The sequence below is a fragment of the Cornus florida genome, unplaced genomic scaffold (assembly GCF_030987335.1).
Source record: "Cornus florida cultivar Cherokee Brave unplaced genomic scaffold, ASM3098733v1 CherokeeBrave_3.0.0_Hap2_Chr11, whole genome shotgun sequence".
Taxonomy (NCBI): Eukaryota; Viridiplantae; Streptophyta; class Magnoliopsida; order Cornales; family Cornaceae; genus Cornus; species Cornus florida.
The window spans coordinates 32,107,445-32,127,655 of NW_026775581.1; the positions used below are offsets into that span (position 1 = coordinate 32,107,445).

The 20,211-nt window shown below is 35.1% G+C and overlaps 1 protein-coding gene across 5 annotated transcripts; it reads left to right on the plus strand.

Annotated features, from left to right (window-relative positions):
• Window positions 1-451: 451 nt before the first annotated feature.
• Window positions 452-19,745, plus strand: LOC132282964 (putative disease resistance protein RGA1). 5 transcript variants are annotated; one of them, XR_009471918.1, is made up of 4 exons: window positions 452-4,087; window positions 4,402-4,586; window positions 4,755-4,909; window positions 5,025-5,480. XR_009471918.1 is itself a non-coding variant. In XM_059784813.1 (2 exons), exon 1 carries the CDS (start codon window positions 566-568, stop codon window positions 4,082-4,084), a length of 3,519 nt encoding a protein of 1,172 aa, XP_059640796.1. In that variant the 5' UTR covers window positions 452-565; the 3' UTR covers window positions 4,085-4,087; window positions 19,579-19,745. The 5 variants fall into 5 exon arrangements, 1 of the variants encoding a protein (XP_059640796.1); XR_009471917.1 differs by having other exon boundaries at window positions 4,444-4,586; XR_009471916.1 differs by having other exon boundaries at window positions 453-4,087; window positions 4,471-4,586.
• The last annotated feature ends 466 nt before the right edge of the window (window positions 19,746-20,211 follow it).

Below are 20,211 nucleotides of genomic sequence, written 5' to 3' on the forward strand. Positions count from 1 at the left end.
TGCTGATGAACAGGAAATGTAGGGATTGCAAATCAAAGTGCAGTCGGCTTCACCTTGAAATGAAGTTATTGAAGTCGCCTTGTGTAGTTTATTATAAAACGTCAATCATTTTATAATTCAATTTTTACTCCCTCCACTCCAAAATTTTTGGGTGTTTTGGGGAATTCAATTTTTTTTTTTATTGTAGGTTTTTAATATTTTTTTATTATATTGAGAAAAATAAATTTTTAAATTTATCTTTATTAAATGACAAAAGAGTACTCTTAAATTAGTATGGATTGTTTAATAAAGTAAATGTCAAAAAAAGTGATTTAAGAATGTTATAAAAAGTAAAACATCCATCTTATGAAGGAGGTATATACTTTGGAACATACCAAATAGAAAGATATTGACGTATTTTGAGAGGGACAGAGTAATTTATAATGCTCCCTATTCAATAATTGTGTATTTCATTCTCTTTTGCAGCAGTGCTTCTTTATAAAAGCTTTCTTCCACTTGCAGCCTTGTACCACTTCAACTTGCTTTTCTAGCATTCGAGTAAACACAGAAAAGAAAGAGAGAAAATATGGCAGAGGCTATTCCTTTTAGCATTGTAACTGAAATTCTGAAGAAGTTGGGCTCTTCAGCTCTGAAAGAGATTGAATTGGTGTGTAGTGTCAAAGATGAGGCTCGCAAGATGGGGGGTACGGTTTCCACAATCAACGCTGTACTTCTTGATGCGGAGAAGCAGCAATCGACAAACCATGAGATTGGAGATTGGCTTGCAAAGCTCAACGATGCCGTTTATGATGCTGATGACTTGCTGGATGACTTCTCCACAGAATCTTTGCGGCGGAAGGTGATGACTCAGAATAAAGGGGTCAAGAAGGTACGTATCTTTTTCTCAAGCTCAAATCAGCTTATTTTTAGTCTCAAGACAGGTCATAAAATTAAGGCCATTCGTGAGAGACTAGATGCTATCTCAGCAGATAGGGATGGTTTTCACTTTACTGAACAACCGCTAGAGATTGGATCTGAGACTAAGATCTCCAGGGAAAGTCATTCTTTTGTGTGTGTGGATAAAGTTATTGGGAGGGAGGATGATAAAAAGGCAATTGTAAAATCATTGATGAATTGTAATGTTCAAGAGAATGTGTCGGTTGTTGCAATTGTTGGAATCGGGGGAATAGGAAAGACTGAACTTGCAAAGTCGGTATACAATGATGACGAGGTCAGTAAACATTTTGAACGTAAGATGTGGGTGTGTGTTTCTGATGTCTTTGATGTAAAACAAATTGTTGAAAAAGTCGTAGAAAGTGCAAGCGGTAAGAAACCGGAGGGTCTTCAGATGGATAGAGTGCAAAATGACCTTAGGAGAGAAATTGAGGGGAAAAAATATCTGCTTGTGTTGGATGATGTGTGGAATGAGGATGGGGAACAATGGATAAGATTGCAAGGTCTGTTGATGGGTGGTACAAAGGGAAGTATGATTCTGATAACAACTCGTAGTGAATTAGTTGCAACTGTTTCAAAGACAAATTCAATGTATACTTTGAAAGGCTTGTCTGGGGAAGAGTCTTGGTCTCTATTTAAGCAACTGGCATTTAAAGACGGAAAAGAGCCCGATAATCCATGTCTAGTGGAAATAGGGAAGGAAATTACGGAGAAGTGTGCTGGAGTTCCTCTAGCCATAAGGATTTTAGGAAGCCTATTATACTCTAAAGATACTGAGAAAGAGTGGTTTAATTTTAAAGATAAAGATATGGCAAAAATAGCTCAAGAGACGGAAATTAAACCAATGTTGAAGTTAAGCTATGATCACCTTCCCTCGTATCTAAAGCAATGTTTTGCATTTTGTCGCTTATATCCTAAAGATCATATAATTGATAAGCAAGAATTGATCCAATTGTGGATGGCACATGGATTTATTCAGTTGTCGGATAAAAGTCAAGATATGGAGGATGTTGGAGATTCATACTTTATGGATTTACTGAGGAGATCCTTTTTTCAAGATGATGAAAGAGATGATTTTGGTAATGTAATAAGTTGTAAAATGCATGATCTTATGCATGACCTTGCGCAATTAGTTGCGGGAAGTGAGAGTTCCATAGTGAGTTTGGATGCAAAAGATGTTTCTTCAAGAACTCGTCACATGTCGTTTGATTTGTCTATGGGTATAAATTTTTTAGGGACAATTCCAACTCACTTGCTTAGAGATATCAAGATAAGAACATTTTTAATGCCAAGCACTACATATATGAAACTGGAAAAATCGGTGTGTGAAATGATTGTTTCAATTTTCAAAAGGTTACGTGTGTTGGATATGCATAACTTGGGGATGAAGACAGTGCCGAGTGGCATAAGTGAGCTGAGGCATCTGAGGTATCTTGATCTTTCCTACAATGGTGAGATTAAGACTCTGCCAAATTCCATTACCAAGTTGCAAAATTTGCAAACCCTAAAACTTAATCGTTGTGAGCATCTCAAAGAATTGCCAAGAGATATTAGAAAAATGGTGAGCCTTAGACATCTCGAATTTGATGGTTGCATTCGTGTGAGTGATGATATGCCGCGTGGGATGGGCCAGCTGACTTCTCTTCGAACATTAACACAGTTTAATGTGGGTCCATGTAACAGGTTAAGGGAATTGAAAGATCTAAACAATTTAAGGGGAGAGCTAAAAATTAACCTACCAGTGGAATGGGCAACATTAAAAGAAGAAGCAGAGGAAGCGAACTTGAAGGGGAAGAAATACCTCGAGTCACTGAGTTTGAGTTTTTGGAACTCTAAAAAGGAGGAGGAGGAGGAGGAGGAGGAGGAAGAGGAGGAGGTGTTAGTGTTGGAAGCTCTCCGGCCACATGCAAATCTGAAGGAGCTCAGAATATATGGGTATGGTGTTGTGAGATTACCAACATGGATGATATCATTGTCGTCCTTCCTCCCAAATCTTGTTCATGTTTCTTTATTTGAGTGTAATGGATGCAAACTTCTTCCAAAATTTGAGCAGCTTCCTTCTCTCCGAGCTCTTATTCTTGGTGGTTTAACTTCCATAGAGTACATAGATGACAATTACAGTACTTGTAGTAGTACTGGTACTGGTGGTGGTAAAGAATTAGATGATGAGTCCTTAATCTCTTCTTCTTTTCCATCGTCATCATCAAGAGGAGGAAGACGAGAGCCAACAACAAGAACATTCTTTCCATCACTGAAATGTCTCGAACTCTGGGACATGCCTAATTTGAAGGGATGGTGGAGGAGTAAAGCAGCAGCAGCAGAAGATGAAAAACAATCAACAGCAAACAATCAAGAAGTGCAACTACTTCTACCATCATTTCCTTGTCTTCTTCAATCAGAGATCACGGACTGCCCTAGGCTAACATCAATGCCTCTGCAACCAACTGTTGTAAAACTAGAATTGTGGAATGTCAGCGAGAAGGTAGTACAACAGCAGTTACTGATGATGCCAACACCAACTACTCTGACAGTTGCAACGCCATCTTGTTCTGCTTCACCTGTTCCTCTTTCCAACTTAGAGGAACTGTATATAGGGAAGATAGAGGATCTAGTTACTCTGCCAGAAGTGGCATTCCAGCGCCTCACTTCTCTACGGAGACTAAAGATTTGTTATTGTGGAAGACTAACCTCTCTGTCCAGAGGGATGCGACATCTCACCACCCTCCGGTTTCTCGAGATCAACTGTTGCAAAGAGCTTGATTTGTCAGACGGTGATGATTATGGCATGCATTTTCAAGGCCTTAACAACCTAACATCTCTTGATATTTTCACGATCCCAAAGTTGAAGTCTCTTCCTGCGGGGCTTCAGCGCCTTACCACTCTCCAATCTCTATTCATCTCAGATTGTGACAATTTGAGAAGTTTACCAGAGTGGATAGGCAATCTCACATTACTTCAACAACTTTACATTTCCAATTGCCCGAGATGGAAAACACTGCCCGAAGGGATGCGTCGGCTCACCGCGTTACAACATCTGCAAATTGAATATTGTTCACAGGAACTAAATGATAGATTCCAAAAGGAAACGGGTAAAGATTGGCGCAAGATTGCTCACATCCCAAATGTTCAAATACGTACATCTTACACATAGAAGGTACGTATCATTCGTAATCTGAATTCTTTATATATCCACCTTAAAACTCTTCATCTTGTTCGTTGTTGCTCTCTTACCTTGTTCAACTTTCAGCTGATTTTTTATGTAATATGGTCAATACAGATACATATTTGGACATCTATATTTTTGTAATGTTTTATCTTTATCTTACATTAATTTTATATTAAGTTTGTGAGAAGCATGGCACAGTTAGAATCTCTTATTGGAAATCTAATCAGAATGTTCTCATTTTTATTTCATTTCAAGCTTGATAACTCATAGAATTCCACTTTCAAAAAAACTCAATCATGTAGTAGATGCAAGCATAGCATGAACAGGGCCTCTCATCTGTGCAGTCTCTTTTCTTGATGAACATTGAACAGGGCCTCTCAGCTTTATCCACTCTATTTTTCACACCAAATTCTTGGATCCACGTACGAGTGTAGGGATCATCTGGAGTGAGAACTCATTCCATGAGCAATGCAACTACTCAATAGAGGTGGGATAATTTTTAATTAGAACTCATTCCACGAGCAATGCAGCTACTTATTAGGGTTTAAGTTCTTGCCATTTTGTTTTTGTTTTTTGTTTTTTTTTCTTCAAACTTCTTGCCCCTTTTATATTAATTACAAAAGCTTGATCTCTATTTCATAAATTTTCTTTGTAGAAACATGTAATCCAGCCTACCCAGACCAACAAAAGGATCCAGAAGTGCCCACGTTGCTAAAATCTACTGCGAAGGAAAGCTTGCTCCAAACTTGTAATCAACTAAAGAAACTTAGTCCCGAAGATTTATGCAACTATTACGCGGACACGTGGAAGGTATCCATCCTCATCTGAATCTTTTATCCATCATAACCCATGTCCAGTGGTCCAGTGGTTTCCTCCCCCAATGGGTTGTCTAAAAATGCAATTTTGATGCCGCCTTTAATGCTAGGACTGCTGAGGCTGGTGGCGGTTATGTGATAGGGGGTGAGGATGGTTGTGTTGTCAAGGCAGCTGTGTTCTTTTTCACTCATGTGGCTGATGCTTCATCTGCTGAGGCTTTGGTGCTGAAACAGACTTTGACAGTTGCTGCTCAACAAGGGTTGGTGAGGTTTTGTATTTAAATTAAAGGTGATGCTCAAGCTGTTGAATGAAGGTATTCCAGCTGTTGTTACTGAGGATATCAGAGTATTGAGTGCCAATTAGCAATCGAATATATTCCTGGAGTTGCCAATCTATTGGCCCATGATCTTTTGCCAATGTGGTTAGCTGAGGTGGTGAATCTTTATTGTAATTTCAAAATTTTGATTAATAAGTTTCTTTTGCCATGGAAAGAAAAAACAAAAGTATGTGTTCGTTTCTCAAAGCCGCCTGTGTGTAAAATAAAATGCAAGAGTATTTTATGGTATCAGGTGTCTTATTTTCACTTTATATTTCATTCAGCTAGACTGTTTTAGGATTCACATTTTAGAGCTTCTGTCTAAAGTAAAATTTTCTTTCAACTCTATGTCATTTCTATGCAAAAAGATGTAGATCCATATTTTGACTATGAAACCGTAGGTATGGAAAGCAAGTGGTAATTCCTAGGGAGAACCCCATACAGAAAAGCAATACGCTAAAAGCGGCACTGAATAGATGTCTTGGATTTGGAATTGAAAAAAATTTAATACAGATTTTCAAATCAAAAGTACCGATTTAATGTTCTTGAACATAATATTAGGTTATTTTAATATTATTATAGGGTAAAGTGAACTAAACCCCCATAAGCTTTCCTCTCTTTTCCAAAAAAACCTCCCTAAACTATGTGAAATACACTACACCCCTAAAATCACAAAACTATCCTATACAATCAAATTGGCGAAAAAAAAAAAAACCCACCAAAATTAAATAGGTCCTCAACTATCAAAACTCTTCATTTTACCCCCAAACCCATGACTGCCATTAATTGGACTTAGAAATGACAAATTTGACCTTATTATTTAATATTAAATTAAAACTTACAAATTATTTTTTTAAGTTACAAATTATTTTTTTAAGTGACAATTTTACCCTTTCATTAATCATGACTCAGCGTTGTTTGTCACCAAATTGTTTCCTTCTCTGTTCAATTTCACGCAGAGACTTGTATTCATATATCCATATATATATCTAAGGTTAAGTGCAAAAAAACCTCTGATATATAGGATTTGTGCAGAACTAGTCCCTACTTTTTGAATATGTGCATATTAGTCCATAAAATAAAATAATAATAAAAAGGTGCAAATAAGCCATTCTGACCACTTTTTGACAAAAAATAAATATGAAAACCCTATTTCACCTTGTTGATTCCTATTTTACCCTTCACCCATATGTGCATATAACAACCCCCTAACACCCATTTGGTCGCCCCTCTCTCTCTCTCTCTCTCCCTCTCTCTCTCCATATCTACATATTATAATAAAAATTGATAAATAATAAAAATATAAAACTGATAATATAATAAAAATTATAATAAAACTGACAATATAATAAAATCTGATAATATAATAAAAAACTGATAATAAAAAAATATAATAATCTGATAATATGTAAAAAATATAATAAAACTTGTAATACAAAAAATATAATAAAGTGATAATATAATAAAAATATAATAATCTGATAATATATAAAAAATATACATAAAATCTGATAATATAATAAAATTGATAAGTATAATAAAAATAAAAAATATATAATAAAAACTGATAATATAAAAAATTCATAAAATATAATAAACTGATAATATAATAAAAATAAAATAATCTAAAAATATATTAAAAAAATATATAGAATCTGATAATATAATAAAAAAATTATAATAAAGTTGATAATATAAAAATATATATATAATATAATAAAATGATAATATAATAAACTGATAATATAATAAAATATAATAATCTGATAATATATAAAAAGCATACAATATTTGATAATATAATAAAAAATATAATAAAACTGATAAGTATAATAAAAATAAAAATATATAATGGTTTTTTAAGGGTATTATCATCATTTTACATGGCCCGGATATATAGTTATTAATTTATTCAACTAAAGTAAGAGTATTATCATCATTTTAAGTCTCCAAGAGCCTATTTGCACCAAGATCTTTTTGCACTGTATTGATAGTAAAAAGGGATTTTGTGCACTTAACCTATGTATCTATGCACCCTCCCGTGTATTAGCAATGAAGTTACTTGGTAAAACTCTGCCTGCTACATAAGTGTAATACCTCTAATTTTAAAATGATAGTCTCGGTATTTATTTATTTGTTTTAATTGTGAATTAAATGTTTTCTTTTCTTTTATTATTTTATTTTATTTTTCTTTTATGGTTATGGTTAGTAGTAATGGGCCAACCAATTGGGCCCCATGGACTACTTGGATAGAGGTTGGATGTGTATGGATTATTACCCATGGATAATGTATGTATATATATAGATATATATTATATACATATATAAAAAGAAAAGTAATTTATTAATTATTTTTATGATAACTTGGGTAGTAATATTTAATCTGATGTATATGTTTTATATTTAAATAATAAAAATATACATAGATTTGATACGTGTTATGTTTTAAGTTACTTTATAATATTATGGTAACCTAAGTATTATTGAATAAAAATTTATTTATTTAATAAACATATACTTAAATTATATACGTAACATATTTTACTTACCTTTTTAATATATATATAAAAGAGAAAGTAATTTATTAATTACTTTTATGGTAATTTGGGGAGTAATATTTAATCTGATGTATATATTTATTTAAATAATAAAAATATACATAGATTTGATACGTGTTATGTTTTAAGTTACTTTATAATATTATGGTAACCTAAATATTATTGGATAATCCATTAATAAATAATGGAATGTGTATAATTTATTTATTTAATAAACATATACATAAATTATATACGTAACATATTTTGCTTACCTTTTTAATATTTTTATTTTCATTTTTTTTAGTTGACTTGGATTGGGAAAAGGGTTAGGGTTATTTTATTTAACCTATAAATATCTAGCTATAGGTTGTAAAAGGGGGTTAGAAATATTCACGTGATATATGCTGGAGAGATAGTGTTAGAGAGGGAAGGAGGAAAAGGAAGGAATGAGGAGAAAAACCCTATAGAGAGAAGATCAAGGAAGAAGAAGTTAAACTTTCAATCCGAAAGTTTAAGGCAAGTTCTTCTTCTATCTCTTTCCCTTTGATTCGTGTTTCTGTACATGCCTAGGAAATTCCAGAATTTATTAAACACATAAGATTAAATAATTATGCATGTTTAATTGGGTTAGAACATAGGTTTTATGAAATTGGTTCATATCTGTTCTTGTGTTATGAATTGATAAAATGCATGATTTTGATTTGATTTCTTATGTGAATTTTTACATGTTTAAATTATGTATTTTTTTTATACCTGTGGAATGATGGAACGTAGAAACATGCCTAAGATTCTTGAACATTAAATTGGGATTAGGTTTGGGTTTTAATAAATTTAAATAGACTCAATCATAATGATGCTTGCTATTTGAATGTTTTAAACAAACGAATGGATTTAATCTTTTAAAATATTTTAGCAATTGAGATTAAATGTGTAGGATGAATTGGATATGGAGAATCCTTATTTAACGGTATAATAAAATATCATCATGTATAAGATTCAGTTTGTGTAGGACATATGATATAGGAAGTTTAAAGAAATAATAAGTCATTCCTATTATGTGATAACTTGATATCATATTTATCATAGTTATTTATGGAATGTTTGATGTATTTCCTTAATTGTTACATCAATTGTTGGATTGTGTGGTTTAATGTACCGGTATGGGACGGTGGCATTCTAGGGATGGATTAACTTATTAGTTAAGTCCTACCTATTTTATATAAAGGAATGGATTAACTAAAATGTTAAGTCCTACTTATATTTAAGTCAGGTCAGCTGAACAAGTTGAATGACTTATGAATGATTAATTTATTATATAAGGGAATGGATTAACTAAAATGTTAAGTCCTACTTATATTCAAGTCAGGTCAGCTGAACAAGTATGGTGCCATGATATGAGCTTGAGTCTCAGGATCAATGGTTAGGGCGCGTATATCGTCAAGGATATGTAACTAGATATAGTGTAGTTGTGTACCCTGGTAGGTCTAGGTACTCATGCCCACTATATGTGCGTTTTGCATGTTGCCTACTATTCAGGTTGAGACAACCCTATAGTCTAGTGAGGTTCCTTTAGTGTGTATATATATATACGGACTACTAGTTACTGTTGGATTGACTAGGATGTATACGTGTATCGGATCTCTGCTTAGACTGTAGTAGAGTAGAACTTGTTTGTGGGCCTGACCCACCATTATTTTTCAGGTGTTCGTCATGAGTAAAGGTTGTTCGTGCTGAGCGGAGATCAGTCTACTTCATTCTTCCGATGCTACATAGGAGTTCCTTTATGATTCAGTTTCCTGTTTTAGATTACTGTCATTTGTTTAGTTTGGATTTTCTAGGGGTCCACACAGTATGGATTCCAGAGTTGTATTTTGGAGGATCAGTTGTATCAGAAGAGTTTATTAATTAATGGAAATATATTATGAGGTTTATTATTAGATTATCATTTTAGTTTCTTGTCAGCATTTTATTTATTCTTCTTTATTCTTTTGTACTCTGTGTTCGTTTATTATCAATTTGTTTTGATATCCTCGGGTATTCGGGAGTGGGCCTGGCCAACCCGCATTCGAAAATTTGGGGGTATCACAGTTGGTATCAGAGCAAGCCAGGTTCAAGTGTCCTTAGGAGTGTCTTTCGTTATGTGACTTCCGCGTTGCGTCTCTTAGAGCCCATATTAGGATTCGTTGTACTTTATTTACGGTTTGTTAGGAGAAGCTGATGTCAATTATATTCTATAGTTATAGAATGGTTGGCACTAGAAAAAGAATGGGTTCAAGGTGAAAGCAATAAAGACCCAAAGGAGTAGAGGAGTATGTTATTGATTTCGTTGCCAGAAGGCAGAGTTAAGGATTGACGGTTTAAGTTCGTTTGGCGTTACTTTAAAAGTATAAGCCAAGGAAGGATTTAGGTGTACGTGATAGGTCACCGCATATCGGGACCAACACGACTTCAGTTAATCTCAAAAAGGAGACAAGCAAGGAGTAGGAGCCGAAGAGGATCCTAATGGAGGAGATTTATGTGTATCCAATAGAGAGGGTACTAAATCTTGAAGAGGGATGATTGCGCGAGGTGATCTGAATTGCTAGTAGTATAGCGAATGTTATTAGTAAAATTGGGGTTGATCAATCTATAAATAATTAAATCTTTCTTATCATCTCTAAAAGAGGTATATAAGAAGTATTGTTCAGGAGTTTGGGGATTGGATGTGTTCTTATCAGAACGAAATACATAATTTTTAAATCACATACAAAAAGGCATTGGTATTATGTTGTGACGTTCTAATTAGATTTATAAAGTCAAGTAAGACAGTTTACATTCCGCATATAAGGAGGATGAGGGTTAAGCCCTTGGTATTTGCTTAGGAAAACATTTGTGCTTTTAAGCGATGTTTTAAAGGATATGTTTCGAGATTGAATGATTATTTACGAAATTCTAAAAGGAAATTTTGAAACAATCTAGTAAGGTTGATTTCAAAGGAGAAGAAAGAACGATGTCTTAAGTAGGAGTATATTTTGTTCTATTGTGTTTATCATACGTGTTTTATTTTATTTTTTTGTTAATTACTCGGGATTTGGTATGTGGTTTAGTTGGGGACATAAGTGTGTGATCAACCAATTATTGTTTTAATAACATGGAGTCATAGCGCTATTTACGCCAAATTTGTGAGCATGCGGTCATAGGATTTGGTAGATACACATAAATCTAACCAATCTATTGGACCTGGACATGTGTCATTATGGTGTGTTTTGGGATGGGATAATTAAACCATCACTGCGAGTCAAACAATCTAGAACTATTAATTTGATATACTTTACGTTAGGTATGGATTCGTATCATATTACAACGTCATGATATTGGTGATTGTTAATGTTTCGGTATGCGCGAGGTAGTGGTAAATAAAGATCACTAAAATGCCATGATGATATATCAGAGGTGCTGAATTTGCTGAACATTTTCTTAAAAATTTTAGAAGTTGTTACCAAGTCAGAAGGAGGATTTAGTACTGGATTAAGTACTTATTGGAATGACACCGAGTGAGGATAGGAGACTGAATAAATATTCATCAGTAAATTCTTAATCAAGAATTTATTCAAGAGGGTGTGTCATTGGGAGGAAATTGCCGGTGTTGCACATGGAGGAGGAAACCGAGTCTCTTCATTTCCATAAATAAAATGGAATTATTTTTTTAGTCACAATTTGCAACAATTAGCTGTTGCAAGGAAATTGATGACTTATGTAGAGGATGGGAAGATTTCATATTCTTTTGAAGTTAGATAAAGAAGTTGGATTGTCATTAACTTGTCTTAAAGAAGCAGGGCGTGTCAAAGACAAGATGGTGAGACCAAATACTTATATAAAGATGAGGTGCATGGTATGTATGGGAAGGTCGTAGTTTGTTGACTTTTGTTGAGTTAAAGTCATAGTTAACTATTAATAAATTGAATTACTGATTGATTTTTAATATCAGCAAGTTTATCACGGATCAGTGGTGGATAGATTTAGTTACAGAATTTGCTTTTGAAGATACTCCAATTTAAACAATGGGTACAGACGAAAGCTGGTGGTACCGGACTAATGGTACTTTCTGTAGACAAATTTGATGGAGGATGTAAGGATTGAGTTTCACAACTCTTAGTTCTTTATTCACCTTAGTAGAAATATGATGCTTCACAGTATGAAGCAGATGTTTGGAGGACAGGCTAGAAGAGGAATATAGTGTTTTTTCTCTAAGTCTAATATATATTAAATCGTATAGATGGACCATCAGAGATCACTGGATTTTTGCAGCTATTTTCTATACTGAAGTGGAAATGACAGAGCATTTTCACGAATTTAGTTGAGGGATTGCTGATTTGATGCAAGGGTCAGGATTCTAGATGGGATATTGGTTGACTGATAAAATTAAATCAGTTTCATTTTGTCTATTTTGATCGAGCTGGTAAGATATCAGTTCATAGGAATATAACGGATCATGAGACGGCTTAGATGGATGCAAAGTGTGAATAATAACACTTGTTATTACCAAGGTAGTTCAGGAGGTCAATTTTTAATATCGGAGCTGACCCTAGAGAAGGTGTTACCTTACTCAGATGGAGTTTAAGGTACTGGAGGAGGAGTTAGTAGTTTCTATAAATAGTGATATGACTGTCGGGCGACTGAGATGGAAATTTATAATTTTTCTTGGTACACCCAGATGGTTAGAAGGTACATCACGACATCAAATGTCAGTTTTGGTGAACAGGTACGGATAGGGACGTGTATATAATTGCCCTAAGTGTAAAACCTGCTACAAAGGTGGAAAGTTGATCATTAGATATCATAGGAATCTTTAGCCACTTCCTATAACAAATATGATAGTTGGTGGGAAGGATCGACATTGATTTGGAATTTCAATTTTCCATATGGAATCCGAGTGGTGGATTGAGAAAGATCGCTTGAGGACATAAATTTGAGTGATGCTTATTTTAGAACTTCATAGTAGTTATATATTCAGTGATAGTGGTGTTATATCATGTGGATGTCCATATTAGTGGATGCAAAATGTTATTTTGAAGGAGCTTTATAAAGATTTTGGAGCAGCAGCTCTACTTCATATATATAGACGGAGGAATTAATCGAGAGATTAAGTTAGACCATAAATGATATGTTTGAGGCGTATATCCTAGATTTTCATAGACTGTTGGAAGTGTTTACTTCACTTGTCGGAATTTTGTCTGTGATATTGTTGGCACAAGGAGGTTAGTGTGACAACTTTGGAGGTTTTGTATCTTTCACAATGCATACCTCTCATTTGTTGGTTGGAAATGGAAGTAAGGGTTGTACAATCAGATCTCGACTTCATTTAAAAATATGTCGGAAATAGATACTTCCCTTTATAATGAACTGCGCGCGGTTGGGAGGCAACAGTAGGATGTTGTAAATAGTTAAACTCGTATACTAGTGTTTTTCTATCAGGGAGTAGTTTGCTCGTTCTGTTTTCTATGTAGAAAGAAAGGCGATTTTTTTAGAAAGGTCAATTTTACTTATTACATTGACTTTTAGATGATTGTGTTTCGCAATTGAGGCAGTCACCTCTAAATTAGCGTTACCAAATTATTAGCGCTGGGTGCATAGGAGTTTGTGCGTATATTCTATGGCACTTGGAGGTATGTAGATCATTCCCTTATCGACATAGGAGGATTACGTTGTTATTTGATACAACCTACGCATTGTATGATTATTGTGTTTCTTAAAATATAGGAACTCTGTATACCACTTGGTATATTGGAGTTAAGTGGAGCCCTTATTGTGAGGTTGCGTCTATTTGGGAATATGAGGATGTTTTTCGCTCACAGTTTTCAAGTATAATGGAAGAAAGTAAGGGCGAATTCCAAGGACGGAATTCCTTTTATTAAGGGGGAAGAATGTAATACCCCTAATTTTAAAAGGATAGTCTCGGTATTTATTTATTTGTTTCAATCGTAAATTAAATGTTCTCTTTTCTTTTATTATTTTATTTTATTTTTATTTTATTTTATTATTTTATTTTATTTTTCTTTTATGGTTATGGTTAGTAGTAATGGGCCAACCAATTGGGTCCCATGGACTACTTGGATAGGAGGTTGGATGTGTATGGATTATTACCCATGGATAATGTATGTATATATATAAATATATATTATATACATATATAAAAAGGAAAGTAATTTATTGGATTGACTAGGATGTATACGTGTATCGGATCTCTGCTTGGACTTTAGTAGAGTAGAACTTGTTTGTGGGCCTGACCCACCATTATTTTCAGGTGTTCGTCACGAGTAGAGATTGTTCGTACTGAGCGGGGATCAGTCTACTTCATTCTTCCGATGCTACATAGGAGTTCCTTTATGATTCAGTTTCCTGTTTTAGATTACTGTCATTTGTTTAGTTTGGATTTTCTAGGGGTCCACACAGTATGGATTCCCGAGTTGTATTTTGGAGGATCAGTTGTATCAGAAGAGTTTATTAATTAATGGAAATATATTATGAGGTGTATTATTAGATTATCATTTTAGTTTCTTGTCAGCATTTTATTTATTCTTCTTTATTCTTTTGTACTCTGTGTTCGTTTATTATCAATTTGTTTTGATATCCTCGAGTATTCGGGCGTGGGCCTGGCCAACCCGCATTCGGAAATTCGGGGGTATCACAATAAGCTTCTGCATCAACTTTTAGATGCTCAAATTTGACTTCAATTGTGGCCAAATCAAGTCCAACTATGAGTCCCATATATATATATCTATCTATCTATATATATATATTGCTCCAATCGCTTGGTTTTATTGACGGCTAACTGAACCCCAAAGGATTGTGTTGACTCAAAATTAACTCATCATATTTTCATCCCAACCAAACTTACCAATCGGCACCGTAATAATCATGGGGCTTTCTGTTCATGAGTGGTGATCATAGCCGAGCCAAGAAATTGAATGGGTTCTTTGTTTACAAGTCAGATTTAAAGAAATCCTAAGTGGGTTTTTCATTAAAATCGCCGACAACACTCAATTTCCAGGCCAAACTCTTTCCACCATCCGTCGCATTTCCACCTCTCCTCCGTCATCTCACTGGTTGTCTAATTCGAAAAGCTCCATCTCCACTGATCCGCCGACATCGAATTCATTGATCGTGACTAGTTGTGAAACGAGAATCCATGTGTGGTGGCCATGACCTGGTGGTTGATTGATTTTGGGTTTAGGTTTTGGTGGCAGTTGCTGACATAAACGAACCAATGGAGGATGAAGACCAGCTCCAACGTTAATGGAAGAAAAGGAGTTAAGAGGTATTTTTGTAATTTTATAATAATAATTATAAGTTTTAATTTTAACATTAAATCATAAAGATAATTTTTGTCATATCACACGGAAACGGAGTGACATTTGATTTTTTAATTTTAATGGGGAATTTTTTTATACCAATTTAATAATAGAGGGGAGTTTTGTAATTTTATCCCTTTGTTGCAAATGTTAAGTCACCGTCCCATGTTTGTGAGGGGGCAAAAATTTTTAAAAGGCAAAATTAGCCTTGATAATAAATGGGCAAAATTAGCCTTGATAATAAATGATATATATATATATATATGTATTATTTTTCCTCTTCTTTCCCTTAACACAGCCTTTCATCTTTAATGAAATAAAGTGTACGAAACCTCCCCTGAATTTTAAGGAATGCACTTAACTCTCTAAAATATTCTATTTGTTGCAATTTCAATCTCTATTAGTTGGCCTTTTGAGAATTAACGGTGGGAGTAGGCACGTGATCCATGTGCCTTGGTCAAAATATATATTGGCATATGTACATTTTTAACATATTGGCATATGTACATTTTTAACATGGATCACGTGCCTACTCCCACCGTTAATTCTCAAAAGGCCAACTAACAGAGTTTGAATATATATATCTATATATATATATATTCATCATATCGCATTGTACTAGAGCACCCCCAAATTCAAAGCCTTAATTTTCAGTCTCAGCAAATCCTTTCTCATTCGCCATTGATTTTCAGCAAATCTTTCTCATTTGCTCTCAAATCTCCATATCCAGTTCAGTTCCATTGCTCATCTGTAAGCTCACCGGCATCTTCCAGGTTCGTCGCCACCATTGCTGTACTTCATTGAAGCTTCGCGACTCCTACAGTCATTACCGCCACCGTTTTGATCCGCGACCATTGTTAACAACTATCGTCGTCGTCCCGTGGGTTCATCCTTGCTTGCCCGCCGCCATTTCTGTTTAACTCACTATCGTCTGCCCTGTGGTTCAGCGCCGCCATCGCGAACAGTCAATTGTGTTTGCCGGTAAGCTCGCCGTCGCCGAGCACCTCTGTCACTACCGCTGTAGAATAGACCCACCTCTCACCGAGTTGTTCCTTGGTCGTTGTTCCTTGCATTTCAGCATCATCCATTAAAGCATACTATTATCACGGAGCATATAGGTTGTAGTTAGTCACAGCCGTCCCATGCGCAATGCCGATCTTTGCATCACCGGTTTTTCCTTGCTGTCACCGGTTCTATGCTTGATTCTTGCCGGTTTAAACCAATTAAAGGGACTTATTTACAACCAAAATAAGTTTTATTGTTCGTATTGATGCTGTCTTCAACAAACTAACAGAAAACAGAATTCCTACAGCCAGCTTTGGTTTTGTCTATACCTTGTTGATTGGGATGGGAAATGTACGTTTTGGTCATTGTTTGGTGCAATAAAAGGGTGAAATGCAAAAAAAAACCCTGATCTTTACTCTCTCTCCCAAGAAACCCCCCTGAACTTCTATTTTTTAAGTAAACCCCCTGAACTATCGTGATTTTTGTAAAAATCCCCCAACCGTCAATGTTCCGTTAGTTTGTCCACCTGAAATTGGTTTGTGATGTAAGCAAAAATTGAAAATGACAAAGATACCCTTAGTACAATAAGGTTAATAAATGAATTTTTTTAACCCCAAATCAATGGATAGAGACGATGCAATGCCTCTTGACGAACACCACCTCCTCCTCCTCGGCCAATCTCACCTCGCCATGTGTCCATTCTCCAGCGACACACTCCGTCGCTTCCGCCGCAATAAGGGTATCTTAAAAGAAGAAAAAAAAAAAATCAACTCCATTCTCTGTAATCAATTCGTTCTCAGTTGTTGTGATCTACAATCGATTTACACATTTATATATATGAATGTATATAAGACGTTCGAATTTGTGAGAAAATCAATTATTTAACTACTGGACTCTGACTCTCTCATTCATCAACCTCATCGTATTTTCTATCTTCCTTATTCTTCCTCTATATCACCGTTAATGGAGAAAGACGCGCACCAAATCCAATCAAACACCAGCTGTTCTTTGCCGAAACTCAAGACCCAAGTCCTCTTCTGCAATCTTTGGTTTATCTCACGATTGTAGCATCCGTCAATGGAAAGAAACGTTGTCAATCAACCCCAACATCATCGTCAATGGAGAGACCCGCTATGCACCAAATTCGATCAACCCTGATATACAACCTATTTAAATTGGAACCCATTTTGATATTTTGATAGTGTAACCTTACAATTCCCTCTCAGTTTCTTCAATTGCTTGTCGGTGCCAGAGTTGTAGGTTGCGCTCCAATCTCAAACACTCTACGGCCGATTCTTTCACCGTCGGTGGAGACCTCTAACTAAATTAGTAAAAAGCCATTTGCACCATAAAGTCTCTGTTCCTAATCTTGGACCACATCAACACCACACCGTCCAAGAGTTGTCATCTTGCAATGAGTGATTTAGAATTTGCAGTAGGTGAGTTGATGGTGTTTGGCCCTAAATCGGGATAACAGAAGTAAGATGGTGATATTGTGATAAGGTTTGATGCGCTGTCTAATTTTCATTGGGTATTAGGATTGTGGACGACACGTCAGCAACTGAAGGTAAAGAAACAATAAAATGGTCTCCTTCTGTTAAGGATAAATGGGTAATTTACTGTGTACTTAACGAAAACTTCACATGTTGTCCTTAAATGCATTTTTTTTCATAGTTTAGGGGGACAGTTATTAATATAGGGGGGTTTTATGCAATCAGCTGATAGATCAGGGTTTTTTTGCATTTTACCCGCAATAAAATGTTGCTGGGCATCGTTTGGTGCCATTTTAATGTTGTTGGGCATTGTTTGGCGCTATTTTGATACACACAGTCTTATTGATATGGTTAGGTGGCTAGGTGTCACATGTTTATTGGTTCTACATACCCACGTCATCTTATCAACAAAAAAAATAGTTAAAACAATGCTGTTGAAGTAAGGGCTAAATGGTCATTTTCTTTTTTTATTCACGGCTGCTGACATATAATTAGTGCGTGCAACAAAGTCATACTTTCAGGGAGTTTTGCTTACTTCGGCGGGGGATTTATTGTAATCAGATCATACTTAGGAGTTTAATACACTTTACCCTAACTTATATAAGAAAGATGAAAATCTCAGTTTTGCTCGCAGACATTCACGGTGGGTTAAAAATTTCTTCCACTTCCAACTTTGCTAATTGGGTGATAAATAAAACATGCACTTCAATTTGGGAACTACTGTTTTTTTTTTACTGGAACTTGTTCCTTCGTGAACATTGAACTCCACCACACTGCGAGGAAGAAGAGTAAAGCAACATAGAGAGTAAATAAAGAATTGAAATCCCACAAACCAGATCTCCAAAGATCCAATTTCATCGTAATTTGAACAACTTCAGCAAATCGGACTGTCAAATTGCGATGGCACGTATGGGTTCTCCGGAGTAAATTATCCTGACTGTAATGGGGATTCGATTCCATCGGATTCTTGGTGTTCGATCACGCCGGCTGTGAATATTCAGTGTCTTCGTCGGTGTCTCCGATGATGATTGCTCTAGTTTGGGATTTTTGTCACCGGAAAAAGGACCTGCCTCTTCCTCGTTTCACCAGAGATGGTGGTTCTGTCCTCTGTCAGAAAATAGCCAGAAAAAGAAGGGAACGAGAGAGAAGGGGATAAAAAAAATTAAAACGACAAAAGAAAAAAAAAATTAAAAAAAAAAATGATGATAAGGTGGATGTGCTGTCCATTGAAATGGTTTTGCCACGTAGTAGCTGAAGTTGGATGGAATTTAAAACGGCATTGTTCATTTAAGAGTTAAAAGGTAATTTAAATTTTCCTTTTGAGGCTTTATTCTTAAGCGTAACAAAATGATAATTTAAGGAGGTTTATCTTACTTCAGAAGTTTCTTGGAATCTGGTCATACTGCATTTTACCCAATTATTATATAATGTATTTTTTAGAGTTCACATTTATAACTTTTGTTTAACTTGAAACTTTTTACTGTTCTTAATTGGTCATTTTCCATATAGAACAAGTATAGCCAAGTTGGTACAAGCTTCCTGATATCATCCAGAAGTTTTGTGTATCATTTTTTTGGAGCATATTAACACTTTATTCGTACACTTGCCCATACTCGTGGTTCACAGTTGCCGCAAGTATTCAAAAGGATTATTCCGGCCGTAAAGAGGGTGGGGACACCCTAATTTGGAGTGTCATGGGTATCCAAAGGGATCAGTCCCGCAGCTCCCGCCCCTGAACAGTGTGAGAACACCCTCCTTAATTAAAAACAATAAAATGTAACATAAAAAGAAAGAAAGATAAAAATAAAGCACAACACCACACATTTAGTGGAAATTGTTTCTTTCCACCTTCTGTCATTTCCATACAAATAGATGATAGATACATATGTATAGAAGTGGTAGTGCTTTTTGTTAATGATGATAACAATTTATGTTTATTATTATAATTATAATGGAGTTTGTCCTTTCATAAACGCAGGGGTGTTTTACTGTGGGGCACCAGCACTTACAAAGGAGCAAAAAAAGTAGCTTCAAAAAAGAAAAAGAGAAAAAAAGCTATCTTCAAATATGATTTTCATAAAGAAAACTTAAGATTCGATGAGCCAGACAAATCTCTAGATTCCCACCACCATTATCATCCGAATCTCTCTGTCAAGGAAAGCTAAAGTTGATGTTGTTGGGTTTCAAGTACTACTTTACAGATGGAGAATTGTGACATATCATGAGTGAAAGTGTTGCAGGCAGAATATATTGGAAATGGGGATGATTCTTTTGGATGGGGGCCACCTTCCACTAAACTTGGATAAGGTAGAACCGTGAGGTATAAATTTTGCAATTGACAAATTTTAGTGTCAAAACGTATTTCATCGAGTTGTAATTTTTTAATTATTTTTGAATCTTGATGTCGGTAGCTGAATTACAAGTGTTGCAACATGCAAACATACTTTGGGTTGATGAGAACATCATTTAGTCAAGGTAAGTGTGTGAGGAACACTTGTGAGTATATTTAAAGTTAGGTATGAGAGTTTAGGTTGGAAATAACATTTAGCAAAGTCCAACCGGTTGCACTTCACTTTAGAACCGGTTGCATTTTCTGAGCAAAAACAGTTTT